General features: G+C 37.9%; 1 protein-coding gene across 1 annotated transcript; it reads left to right on the top strand.

The window, feature by feature from the left end:
- Nucleotides 1-2,364: 2,364 nt before the first annotated feature.
- On the top strand, nucleotides 2,365-3,517 carry LOC5568468 (mRNA turnover protein 4 homolog). The gene is made up of 2 exons (XM_001652253.2): nucleotides 2,365-2,557; nucleotides 2,618-3,517. The coding sequence occupies exons 1-2, from the start codon at nucleotides 2,530-2,532 to the stop codon at nucleotides 3,460-3,462; spliced, it is 873 nt and encodes a 290-aa protein (XP_001652303.1). The 5' UTR covers nucleotides 2,365-2,529; the 3' UTR covers nucleotides 3,463-3,517.
- The last annotated feature ends 9,165 nt before the right edge of the window (nucleotides 3,518-12,682 follow it).

Here is a 12,682-nt window from a genome sequence, read left to right as displayed (position 1 = left end):
CCATGAAAGTGAGGAACAAAAGTGCTGCTAACAATATATGCAACATTTGATCATCACTTTGTACAACTTATACTTTTGTTCAACTACCATGGCTGCTGTAAAGCTTTAGTTAAGCAGGCAAGTTTATTAATCGCCTACAATTGTTTCTTGGGATTCACATGAGGGTATCCAAAATGGAAATTTGGTGTCCAAAATGTATAACTATTTTGAAGGCGAATTCTACAGTTTGTAAGCTTTTTCTCCCCAGAAACTTAAAGTACAATGAGACATAAAATATCAATATCTAATGCAGTTAATCGATCGTCGTTAGCCTGTCCAAAATACATGATTCACCCTACGATCTTTACTCATCATTTTCATTTTCTTCCATGAATGTTATCGGATCTTTCAAATCTAATAGCAATACGAGTTTGATGCTTTTTTTATGTATCAACATATTCCATAAATGCAACCTACTCATCTGAATCCAAGAACGTAACGATTCTACATCCTTCCATGAACGCTACTTTTTCAATTAATTTTATGAGTGCTACTGGTTCAATCCAATCCTTTAACGTTCATTTCAAGTCACTCCATATACGTTGCTGATTAAACTCAATTCATGAATAATACATATCCGTTCCGCTCGAACGGCAATCACCTCATGGAACGCTACTGGTTCAGTCCTTTGGATACTGATTCAATCAAGTCGATAAACGCAACCAATTCAACTCTAGCAGTCTTACTCAATGCATGAGATGACCCAATTTCATCCGTGAACGCTCCTGGTTCAATTGTGTTCCATAATAGGCCAGGAGAAGTGGTATATGAGAAAATTTGCTAATTGCTACCGAATCATTTGAAAAGTTTATTATGTTTATTTCAACAAATTCACCTTTTTTTTAAATCATAACTTTTTTGTCCATGATTTCTCCATCTTGACCCACTGTGCAAAATACTTCATTTTTTGTCTACTTTAACATATAAAAAAAAAAAAATACGATTTTTGAGAAAATTGATTTTTAAGCTTTATTTTCGATATATAAAAATTACAACATTTTTTTTTTACAGTGTATATTTTTTTCCAGATAGTCCCAACAATAACCTAAAACTTTGCGTAAGGCACCAAACTGATCAGGCAAACCGTTTCTAAGTTATAATTTTTTGAAAATTATTAAGGATTTTTTTCTTAGGCCCTTCTCAAAACCAAGGCTAGAGTCAAAATGGCGAGCCGATGATGCAAAAAGGCATTTTTGGGCATAAAGAAAGCATGTGCAAAATTTCATCCAAATCAAAAAATATAAAAATGAAATTTGGGAAAAAAAGTCGTCATTTTCTGTGGAACCGCTCACCTACGACGACGCATGCTTCTCAACCGACGATTGTTCTACCTGAGGTGCGACACTACCTCTATTCCAACATTTATAAACGCTAAAATTGGAAATTTTCGACAACTCCCCCCCCCCTCCGTAACGCTTTTTGTATGAAAAATTTATAATTTTTGTATGAACCGTAACTTTTGAGCCTACTCCCCCTCCCCCTAGAGCGTTACGTAATTTGTGGATGCCGCCTAATTTGGTGCTTCGCCGACGCATAAGGATTGCCTTTGTCGGCGTAGCACTTCGGCGAACTTTCGGTGATATTTCATTTCTCTTATGAACTTCGGTCTAAAGTTAATCTGAATGCACAATATTCAGATTAACTTTAGACCGAAGTTCATAAGAGAAATGAAATATTTATCACCAACATAAGTTCGCCGATGTTCGACGTCAGCATTCTAACGAAGTGCTACGTCAACAAAGGCATTCCTTATGCGTCGGCGAAGCACTAAATTAGAATGCCAACGCAATGTCAAAATTCAAGAAGGCTTGGATTTTTCCGTTCTTGAAGGACGCGAATGTTCCAAGTTTGCTAAATCTGCAAGATTGGTAACATATATCGACATTTTGAGATAATCGCATTTCGTGGATATTTTATTGCAGACCACAATTATTATTTTCAATATATTGCTGTGTGCATTTGAAATGCAAATATCAAATGCGGGAACACCAAACGCGGTAAGATTTTTTACAAGGAAGACGAAGTCAAAGATTGATTTTTTTTTTGCTAGGTTGGCGTTGATATCGATCATGGTTGCTAAGTATCCTTTGGTTACTTTGTGTTAACGCATTTGAAGCCAAGTTGAACTGGATTTGCACGCTAAACGCAAACAGCAATGTTTAGCTTAGTCGCGCATCGTTAAAGTTGCTCTGAACCTGTAAAATCATCGGATATCAAGTCGGATACCCTTAAATATTATTCTTGATTTTATAGCATCATTTTATACCAAAGTAACTAGTCCGAAAACTTTCGCACCGCACTGGCGAAAGCATGCGGCGAGAACTGTCATCCGCGCAACCGAACGTCAACATCAGGCGCCGCATTCGCGTACATGTGTTTACAGGCGATTCAAATTTTGTGATCGAAATTGGGAAATTTCATAGAAAAACGTGAATATTTGCAGTCAAATTGCCATATTTTGTAGTGCTACTGTGAGGCAGCTAAACCAAGATGCCGAAATCCAAAAGAGATCAGAAAGGTAAGCCTGAATTTTGTATTTACAAGGAAGTTATCACACGTTTCTTTCTGTCTCGGGCAGTTTCGTTGACCAAAACCGATCGGAAGGGCCTTTCGAACAAACAGCAGATCATCGAGGACATCCAGGAGTGCCGCCAAAAGTACGACAATGTGTTTCTGTTTTCAGTGCAGAATATGCGCAACGCTAAACTGAAGGATGTCCGAACGGCTTGGAAGAATTCGCGCTTCTTTTTCGGCAAGAATCGGGTTATGCAGTTGGGATTGAAATTCGTCAGCGACGATGCAGATGAAGATCCGAAGCTAGAACAGGATTTGGAGAAACTGAGGGAGCAGATGATCGGTCAGTGCGGGCTGCTGTTTACATCCGAGAGCAAGGAAACGGTGCTGGATTGGTTCGATTCCTATTCGGCTGATGAGTTTGCACGAAGTGGATTCCGGGCAACGAAAACGATACGCCTGAAGGAAGGTCCTCTGGAAGAGTTCTCCCACGCCATTGAGCCACATCTCCGTTCGTTGGGAATGCCCACAAAGCTCGAACGAGGAATCGTCACCCTGTACAAAGAGTTCACAGTTTGCGAGAAAGGAAAGGTTCTGACCCCAGAACAGGCCCGGATCCTGAAGCTTCTGGGAAAACCGATGGCCAAGTTCAAGGTCATCATCAATTGCTGTTACACCAAGGAGAACGGGTTTGAAGAAATTAAGAAGCGAGATATTAAGGTCACGAAAAAGACGAAGAAGGTGTTGAATAAGAAACCTAAGAAAGCTAAAACGGAAGAGGCCATGAGCGAGGATGAGGACGAGGAAGATGACGAGGACATGAGTGACGAAGAAGACGAGGACGAAGAGATGGACATGGATGACGATGATGATGATGACGACGACGACGAGGATGATGCTAAGGCGTAGTATTGTAAGGTTAGTGTTACTTGTTATAATAAGATAAATGTATCTTCAATCCTATCTCTATCTGCTTCTGATTGTGAATCTAACGGTCCGAAACATCCTTGTAGTGATAAGGATTCACGCATGGGCGTGTGAAGTGGGTAGGACAGGTAGGACACAAGGATACCTGGGAAGGAAAGTCCATGGATTTGGATTTTTTTAAACAAACATAAACTTGGTGAGTATCGGCGACTCAGTAACGCACCAGGATTTAATTCTAAGAGGGTTTGTAAGGAATGGTACACAAATTATGTCACGCCAAATTTCGACTTTTTCGATCCCCCCTCCTTTGTTACGTTTGGCTTGGCTTGACTACCTCCCCCCCCCTTTAAGCGTGACGTAATTTTTGCATGACCCCTAAACCGTATTTAAGTTTCCAAAGGTATTTCCTTTTTGTTTCTTATCAAACAGACCAGCGATTTGATGTAGCCTTTTTTTAGTGGATTGGAGAATATACAAATCAATAATTAATTTCTTACTATAATCTTATCTTATTTCTTACTAGTGGTCCCGGCAAACTTCGTTTAGCCATCAAGTAGGCTGTTGAAAAACGATATTGATCGTCCCATACGAAATGACAGTTCCGTTTACGCACGTTTTTCCAAATTTCCCAATGAATATCCTGGGATTTTTATACACATAAACACGTTGGAACCCTTGACGAACACGACGGAGGTAGAATCATTCAAAACCGTTGACCCGTTCGTAAGCCATTTCGCGTCATACAAACACCATTCCATTTTTATTTATATAGTCTTCTAACGTCCTCACTGGGACAGAGCCTGCTTCTCAGCTTAGTGTTCTAATGAGCACTTCCACAGTTATGTATTAACTGAGAGCTTTCTTTGCCAAAGTTGCCATTTTCGCATTCGTATATCGTGTGGCAGGTACGATGATACTCTATGCCGAGGGAAGTCAAGGAAATTTCCATTATGAAAAGATCCTGGATCGACCGGGAATCGAACCCAGACACCTTCAGCATGGCTTTACTTTGTAGCCGCGGACGCTAACCACACGGCTAAGGAAGGTCCCATTTATATAGGTTATTTATATACTCAGGGTGTCCATCCATCCGGGAAATCCGGGAAAAGCGGGAAAAACCCGGGAATTCCAATTGACCGGGAAAAATACGGGAAATATCCGGGAAATTGTAGACACACCGGGAAAAATATGTATTCACAATATAAGAATATCAATTGATTTGCCACAATATACACGACTACCTGAAACTCAAACTTCGCATTACATATAACTATTTTTTGGAGAGATGCTGAGAGATGGTTAGCGATTTCTTTTTTTAATAAACACTTTGTCGGTTTCTCAGAGAGATTTTTGCAATTTATTCTGGTTTCTTGTTCGATGAATTAAAAATTTCTGATCTCTAAATATAGAGTAGATTCAAAAGAGACATATGAAACGTCATTGAGATCCTTGAAAAATTCTAGGAGAGCATTTTTTATTCCCTTCAATGGTTCTTGGTGAAATCCTTAATAGAATTTCATTGAGATTTATGGCGAATTCTTAGTGTGATCAGTGCGGTAGTTCTTAGTGAGATCATGTAGATTTTATAACAGATCCTTGGCTGATTTTCATTTAAATTCTTAGCAGATTCCAAGTGGTCACCGGGAAGCTAATATAAAACAATTGTTGGTACATTTTCTTGGGGGAACTTGATGTTTCCCTACTGAAAGCCTATGTTAAAATAAGTTAAGATTTTTCAAGAGTTCCTGTTTGGCGGATTCTTGGATATACTCATTCTTAGTTAGAATTTGTGTGGATTACTAGCCTGACTAATACTTGATCTATGACAAAGACCTTATAAGATCTTGAAGAGTCTTTGAACAGATAACTACATATTTGCAGCGAATTCTGACAGCCATTTTCTCTTAGGAGATCTCTAATGAATTCATGGTGAGATACTTTAGGTACCGTTGGGCAATGAGTTCTAAGGCGTTTAAACTTTGCTCTTATGTAGGACTATGGTTAATATTAAGATTTTTACCTAACAGAAAATAAATACCTAGTGGAAGATTATTATACCATGCTATTTTTTTTTCTTTTCGCCAGATCCACACATTTCTTTTCTAAAATATCGAAGACCTGCCTGTGAATTCCGGTGAACAACGACTTTGAAGAAAAGAAATATTCTTTCATTACTCACCATCAGGAAAATTTTCTTTTCTTCAAAGAAAATACGTGCCGGAATTCGGCTACTGGTCTGAAAGTCATTTTTAATTCTGACAATTTTTGAAGTTTGCTATAAAGATCTTTAGTGTTGATCTTTCAGACTTTCCAATAAATCTTCCATATCTGTTTGTCCAAAACTCTTTCGAAATTCAAATCGATATTGTTTGGAACCCAAAGTATTTTAAAAATATCATTAAAAAAAAACATAAATGACTTAAAGTGACTTGTATTTTCGACAGATATGTTCTCTTCTTCATGAGTGGTTTTCTAACTACTATTGAGCTTAAAATTAGTATCAAAACTTTTATAATTTGAGCGCATCTTACTGCAGACTTCCAGAAGATTTGGCTGACGAATCCCCTAATGACGAAGGAAACAAATGGCCAAAAATTTGTAAATTTGCTTAGATCAAGTCCGGAATTCGAACATATGGTATGAAAAATAAAAAACAAAGCTGCGAATGCTTTGCCTAATTCTGTAACATTCTAGAGCAAGGAGTTGCGGAATTTATCCCATTATTCTATCTGTTAGATTAGATTCTAATATCTGTTAAATTCTCTACTACATTTATTCCAATATATATGTAACTAAAATGGTATTGCTTATAAATTGTCAATTTTATACATAAAAAATGAAATGATATTCTAATGTGAAAAACAACAAATTTAGACACTTTTAAATTAATCGTTTACGGCTAATCAGCTGAGTGGTCAGTCCTATTACCCCTACACCATAAGGTAATGCGCTCTCGGCTAGGCATTGCATTTACAATAGAAAGCGTATTGTTTGGATGGACGTCTTTCTTCCGATAGAGGTGCGCTTTGCGAAAAAGGGCCACGTGATTATTGAGTTGACATCGAATTCAAATTGACTTCTGCGCCCATGAGTCCTTTCCTGGTGTAGGGGTAACGCGCCATATCTAGTTCGATTCTCACACAGAAGACGTGTAACTTTTTTTTTTTGCAAATTTCACATCAATTGCGAATTATATGTAATATTTAGTTTTACGGTAGCTGTTCAACAACTTTTATGTTAAATAAAATACGTAAGTGCTGGTATATACTTTACTAACAAAGTTCTGGAAAATGTCATGCCGAAGGATCATGATGTAACCCGGTTTGAAAGTTTTAGGCACCCGGGAGAAATCCGGGAATTGGAAAAATGATTTTGAATGGACACCCTGATATACACAGTTAGATTAAATTACTGCACTGAACCAACAAATATCATAGAAACTATTAAAAACCTCACATAGCCTTGCGATAATTGAAATCCGATTCATTTTATGTGCATCCAATGATATTCATTTCATTATGATGTTTAATACCATTCAATTACCAATACTGTGAATTCTATATGAACAAAAGTCATGTGTGCAATCCGATGAATGTTATGTGATTTGCCGATGTGAAAATTCGTTCTTATTATTTCCTTATTTTATTCGTATTTTCGTGATGGCGAGTTTCATAATTTCAGTTTGGTGCATTTAAGGGGGCAGGATCCGTCATTGATTTCAGAATTTTCAAGAGCAGTTTTTTCGTTCAAAATCAAGAAAATTTACAGGAAAATGTGTTCACTTGATCGTTAACGATCAACGCTCCGTCATCGTAATCATCGTCATCATCGAAACTTCAAAAGCAGTTTTTCTGTTCAAAACTAAACATTATTAAATAAAAATGTGTTCACTGTGTTTCGGTTGGAGAATAGAATACAGTGAATACATTTTCCTGTAAATTTTCTTGATTTTGAACGAAAAAACTGCTCTTGAAAATTCTGAAATCAATGACGGATCCTGCCCCCTTAAGTCGCTTTTAATTATAAGCAACATGAATTGGAATTATAATGTCAAGGTGAAAGAAGGGTAAGTAAAATATTCATAACAAAAATTGGATGTAAATGAATTTTGGGATTTGATTTACAGGAAACATCACTTTGATTGTAAGCTGGAGATGGCTGAACAAGGACGGAAGGAAAAATGCTCAGAACACCCAGCAGTGTTCAGAATCGTACGGGATGTGTTGTTTCAAGTTAAAATTATACCAATTAATGTGATCGGCTATCCATTGTAAGGTTTTCGACCTTTTGTCCCTTCTTTTTTGTTCTCGACCTTTTGTCCTTTCGACCTTTTGTCATAGATTCCTTAGTCCCCGCCCCCTTAGAGTTGACGAATTCCACTCAAATTTTCACTGTTAGCTTCTGGGAGTTCATTTGAACAAATATGGATGGTGTAACTTTTTATTTTGTAGTCTCGTTCTCTCTCACGGGTAACTTGAAAACAGGGCGCACAGTAAAAGTCAAACGTTTTATGGCATGCATAGGCTCATTGAGCGAGATGAAAGAGGGACAGATAACCCTATTTTAGGGGTCTATTTTGTAATTCGAGCAAATTCACGTGACTCGTCTGAAGTCATTGTCGATCAAAGTAAGCATGCATATTTCAGATGTCACCCTTCGACTCCCATAGTAATCCAATCACATAGAGTGAATAAACTCAATAAACTCGAGTGACAGAGCCAAGTCGAGCGAAATTTTTGGTCGACAGTGACTCCAGTCGAGACGTTTTTGATCGACTCGATTTATAAAATAGGGCCCTTAATATATTATCCCAACCATAAAATGTAACATGAACAACATCAACATGATATGCAATATCAAAATTGTTGCAATGTCAATTGGACAGATATGCTTCCATTGCACCCGTGCCTCACATCTTAGGGCAATGTGATGGATTTTACTAAGGTGGCGCAGATGATTGATGCGTGCCACTAGTTCTCTCTTTCATTTTCCCGCTGTTCTTATGCAGCGCAAATAGTGACGTCACTATTTGCGCTGCATAAGAGCAGCGGGAGAATAAAAGAGAGGACTAGTGGCACGCATCAATCATCTGCGCCACCTTAGTAAAATTCATCACATAGATCTTAGGGGCCCCACAAACTACGACTTGAACTAAGACTATAGAATTGATACTGATTGATTTTAGGGTACTGTCCTCTCAGGTCTGCTTCAAAGAGATTTTTTACCTTCCAAGCACCTTCTGAAGCTTCAAATTGAATAAATTGGTGCAAATGAAATTCATAAAGTAAAGTGTCTAGCACTTTAGATGATGTACTTCTCATTAGTTCAGTTGTTGAAAGAGAAACCGCACAATAACACATTTACGGAACATGAAGAGAGACGAAATTGATCAATTTGTACAACAGCAATAGATTAGTCAGTTAGTATCCAATCGATAGGTATGCAATAATGACTACACGTTGTTTTATCAAAATAAAGTGGTCTAATTGGATGTAACCGATGAACGTTGTTATCGGAAGGAAATGTCTAGCAATTTTGAGATCCTGGTAATTTTTAGAAATTTTAGTTTTCTCCCATACTACCATAAAATGCACACTTGGTATTCCATTTACTCAATGCCTACTTTTGTCTAATGTTACAAATATGCAGTTATGGGCAGTATACTACATATATAGAATATAATGATTAATTTTTCACATCGATATATGGAGTAGTTCTTGAGATCTGCTTGTTCAAATGGATAGAGTGTTTATAATGACGTCCCGTGCGGCCTTATATAAATTTATTAGTAGATCAACACTAATGCTCACATTTTTATATTCTCATTTCATCATGGTCCTCAATGCTCGAGCGGAGACGAACATCCTGGAGATGGAAACAATCAAATGCGCTACGATAAGGAAACGTAACAGATGAGAAACTATCGATACATTTATCAATTATAAAACCCCGTTTTCATGCTAACATTTTTGTTTCTGTTTTTTTTTTTCGTTTCAGCAATCTAACAACCGAACCAACTCTACTATCTTTTCATTTCTTCTTCGTTGTATATATAGTCCCTCTGACACTAAATCGAGTGGCGCGCCTTCCGCTTTTTTACTGGCGCTGCCTATTCTGTAGGTTTGGCATAGTGTCGGAGGCGGAGGTGGTGTACTGTATAAATCATCTGATTTGCTATACAACGCGCTATTTTCGTGCAGGGAGTCAGTACTAGTGGTGAAGCGGAGGGCGCCATTCGGTTTAGTGCCAGAGGGACTATATCTATTTAATGTATCTGAAACTTGTGGAACCGCTTTAATTCCGGCGCCCTGCTTGTGGAAGATTCCGGTGTGCTAAACGGTATAGGACATGTTAACGGGGGAGGCTTGGTAGGTCCTCACCCAGCCCGTGTCTAGATTGGCGGATAATTGTCTGCCAGGGTGTGGATTGAGCAATTACAATTACAATTAGGAAACTCTGGATCGAAAATGTAGTCATTGGAAATCAAGCGTAATATGAATAGATAACTTTTTGTATTTAGTTCATCTTCCATGGTGCTTTCTTTGCTTCAGGATTTCGTTTTTACTACCAATGGAAAAGAGCCATCTTTTCAGTTCTGAATATCGCCCTATTATTCTTAAAAATCCCACTGCCGAAGTGAATCAAAAGTGCCATTAATAGGATCCGGCTCCCTATAGTTTCGACGTTTAAAGCTTGTTGTTTTTTGTTGGTGATAACGTAGTTATATTTACCACGAACCAATAAACTATGTCGTCAGCGAAGCCTTGTGGAATTTTTGATAAAATCATACAATATTGACAATATTTGACAACCACAAAAGATGTGATAGTACGTCCCTACCTTTTACTGATTGATGAGCTTCCAAGGTTCGATTATACTTATTCTCATATTACACTTTTTACTGTGGAGCCCCATTCTGTTCTGTTTTGAATTTGCATGGGATTTTGACTTTTACTGGCTTTGTTGTTTACAAGTTTCACGGAGGAAATAAAGAGAGAGGAAGATTTTTATGCAGAGCCGTACGTAAATAAACACGAATTAGCATTAAGCATTTCGCACAAATTCGTAGGTGGTACAGTCGTAGACCATTGTATGAGGGTTGCCTCCTTTCCGTCCGTTACCAAAGTCAGAGATTTGAGACTAACCTCTAACTCTTAGACAAGATTGACGCATCCCCCAATAATCGAGAGCTGTAATGGCCACGTCCTTGCGAAAGCTGGGGAATGGGAAAGGATGATTTTTTGAACACCTACTTAAGAGAGATGCAGAGAACTCTACGACCTCTCGGTAGACGTTCTGGCCGACAAATGGTTAGTATTTACGCATTGTGATTATGCGCTGCTGATCAGAACAAACTCACTAAATTCCTTTTTCGAAAATCCGCTGCAATCTGTCTCTCCTCTAATAATGAACAATAGCGTGAGCCGTAACTTAGCCCTTCCTATCAAAATTCACGCACTGTAGTTTTCAATCCATCCCGAATCGAATCATATTCAATTTTTGAATTAGCACGCACGGAGATAAAAAAAAAACAAGTCACGCGAAACGAATTCAATTGATGGTGCCATTACAGAGCACTCTCGAGCAAAACGCAAGCAAATCGAATAAATGTAAAGAACAAAACTTCACAAAACATCTTCAGATTTAATCTCCGATAAAAACACATTTATATTATACAATCCTTATAGTCTTATTGGGAAAACAACAAATAAGGGTCTTCTATAAATTACGTGAATAATGCGAATAAAGTTCCTTGTATTGTATGAACAGCGTAGAATACAAATATAGTGGTAGTCGAGGCGATTTCACCAGTGAGATGGAATGAACGCCCTTCGAAAACTGCATAAAGTCTTGAAATTTCATTCAAATTCTTGAAACTACCAGGCAATTTTGACAAGTGAACTTTTTCAATAAAATCACTTTTGTAAATTATGAATACATTCTAGTTTATATTTTTCCCATAATCTACAACAGATTCGCTAGAGATCCACTCATGAAGCTTTTTTGTTGATGCAATGCTCATTTTCAATTAACCATTTGAATCGTTTTATTCCTTAACTGCGTTGAATTACGGCACTGAGTGCTTCGTGAAGCCCAAGCAGGACGGTTTGATTTTGCGTCGTCAGATAGTTTTTGCTCACGGTTTCGCGTGTGGTTTCGTCGCCGGAGATTTTTTTTTCTGTTTTGAAGCGTCTTGCTGGGTAGTGCTTCGTGAAGCCCGAGCAGGACAGTTCGGTTTTGCGTCGTCCGATAGATTTTGCCCACGGTTTGGCGCGTGTTTTCGTCGCCGGAGATTTTTTTTCCTGTTTCGGAGCGTCTTGCTGGGTAGTGCTTCGTGAAGCCCAAGCAGGACAGTTAGGTTTTGCGTCTTCCGATAGATTTTGCTCACGGTTTCGCGCGTGTTTTCGTTGCCGGAGATTTTTTTTCTGTTTTGGAGCGTCTTGCTAGGTAGTTCTTCGTGAAGCCCAAGCAGGACGGTTCGATTTTGCGTCGTCAGATAGGTTTTGCTCACGGTTTCGCGCGTGGTTTCGTCGCCGAAGAATTTTTTTTTCTGTTTTGGAGCGTCTTGCTGAGTAGGTATTTTGGGAAGGCACAAGCAAGACAGTTTGTTTTCGGGACAAAGTTTTGTGTTCAGTCGAAGATGGATTACCAACTGGTGAGTTCGTTTCATGCTTGTGATAACACATTTTTTCTTGAAAGCGTAACTTTTATGTAATATTAAAACAAACTTTGTATGGTTCGTCACTATAAGTGTCGGCATTATGCTTTTTTCTTATACAATTTCAATATACATATATTTTTCTCTTTTTGACATTATTAAAAATTATCTTTTGAATTGTTCGACATTATGAATGTTGACGTATTTTTTAAAACTTCTACCATATCGAGACAAAATGCACAGTAATACTCATGTAATTTTCAAACAAACTATGTATAGTTCGTCACACAAGTGTCGGCATTATTTCTGTTTCATATAATTTAAAATATATACGTGTAATTTTTAGGTTTCGTCTTTAGTAAAAACATCTTTTGAATTGTTCGACATTATAGATGTTGACGTATTTTTTAAAATCTTCTACCAAAAACTTCTTGGGACAAAAATACAAAACTAGCTTTAAATATAAGTCGTATAGTTCCCCCTTGTCCATGGATCGCATCACCGACCAGAGGTGACTCCCAGATCTATTCCTCCCTCACTAAT

Source organism: Aedes aegypti, chromosome 2, assembly GCF_002204515.2.
Source record: "Aedes aegypti strain LVP_AGWG chromosome 2, AaegL5.0 Primary Assembly, whole genome shotgun sequence".
Taxonomy (NCBI): Eukaryota; Metazoa; Arthropoda; class Insecta; order Diptera; family Culicidae; genus Aedes; species Aedes aegypti.
Note: the sequence above shows the minus strand (reverse complement) of the source record. Positions and strands in the feature narration are given on the sequence as shown.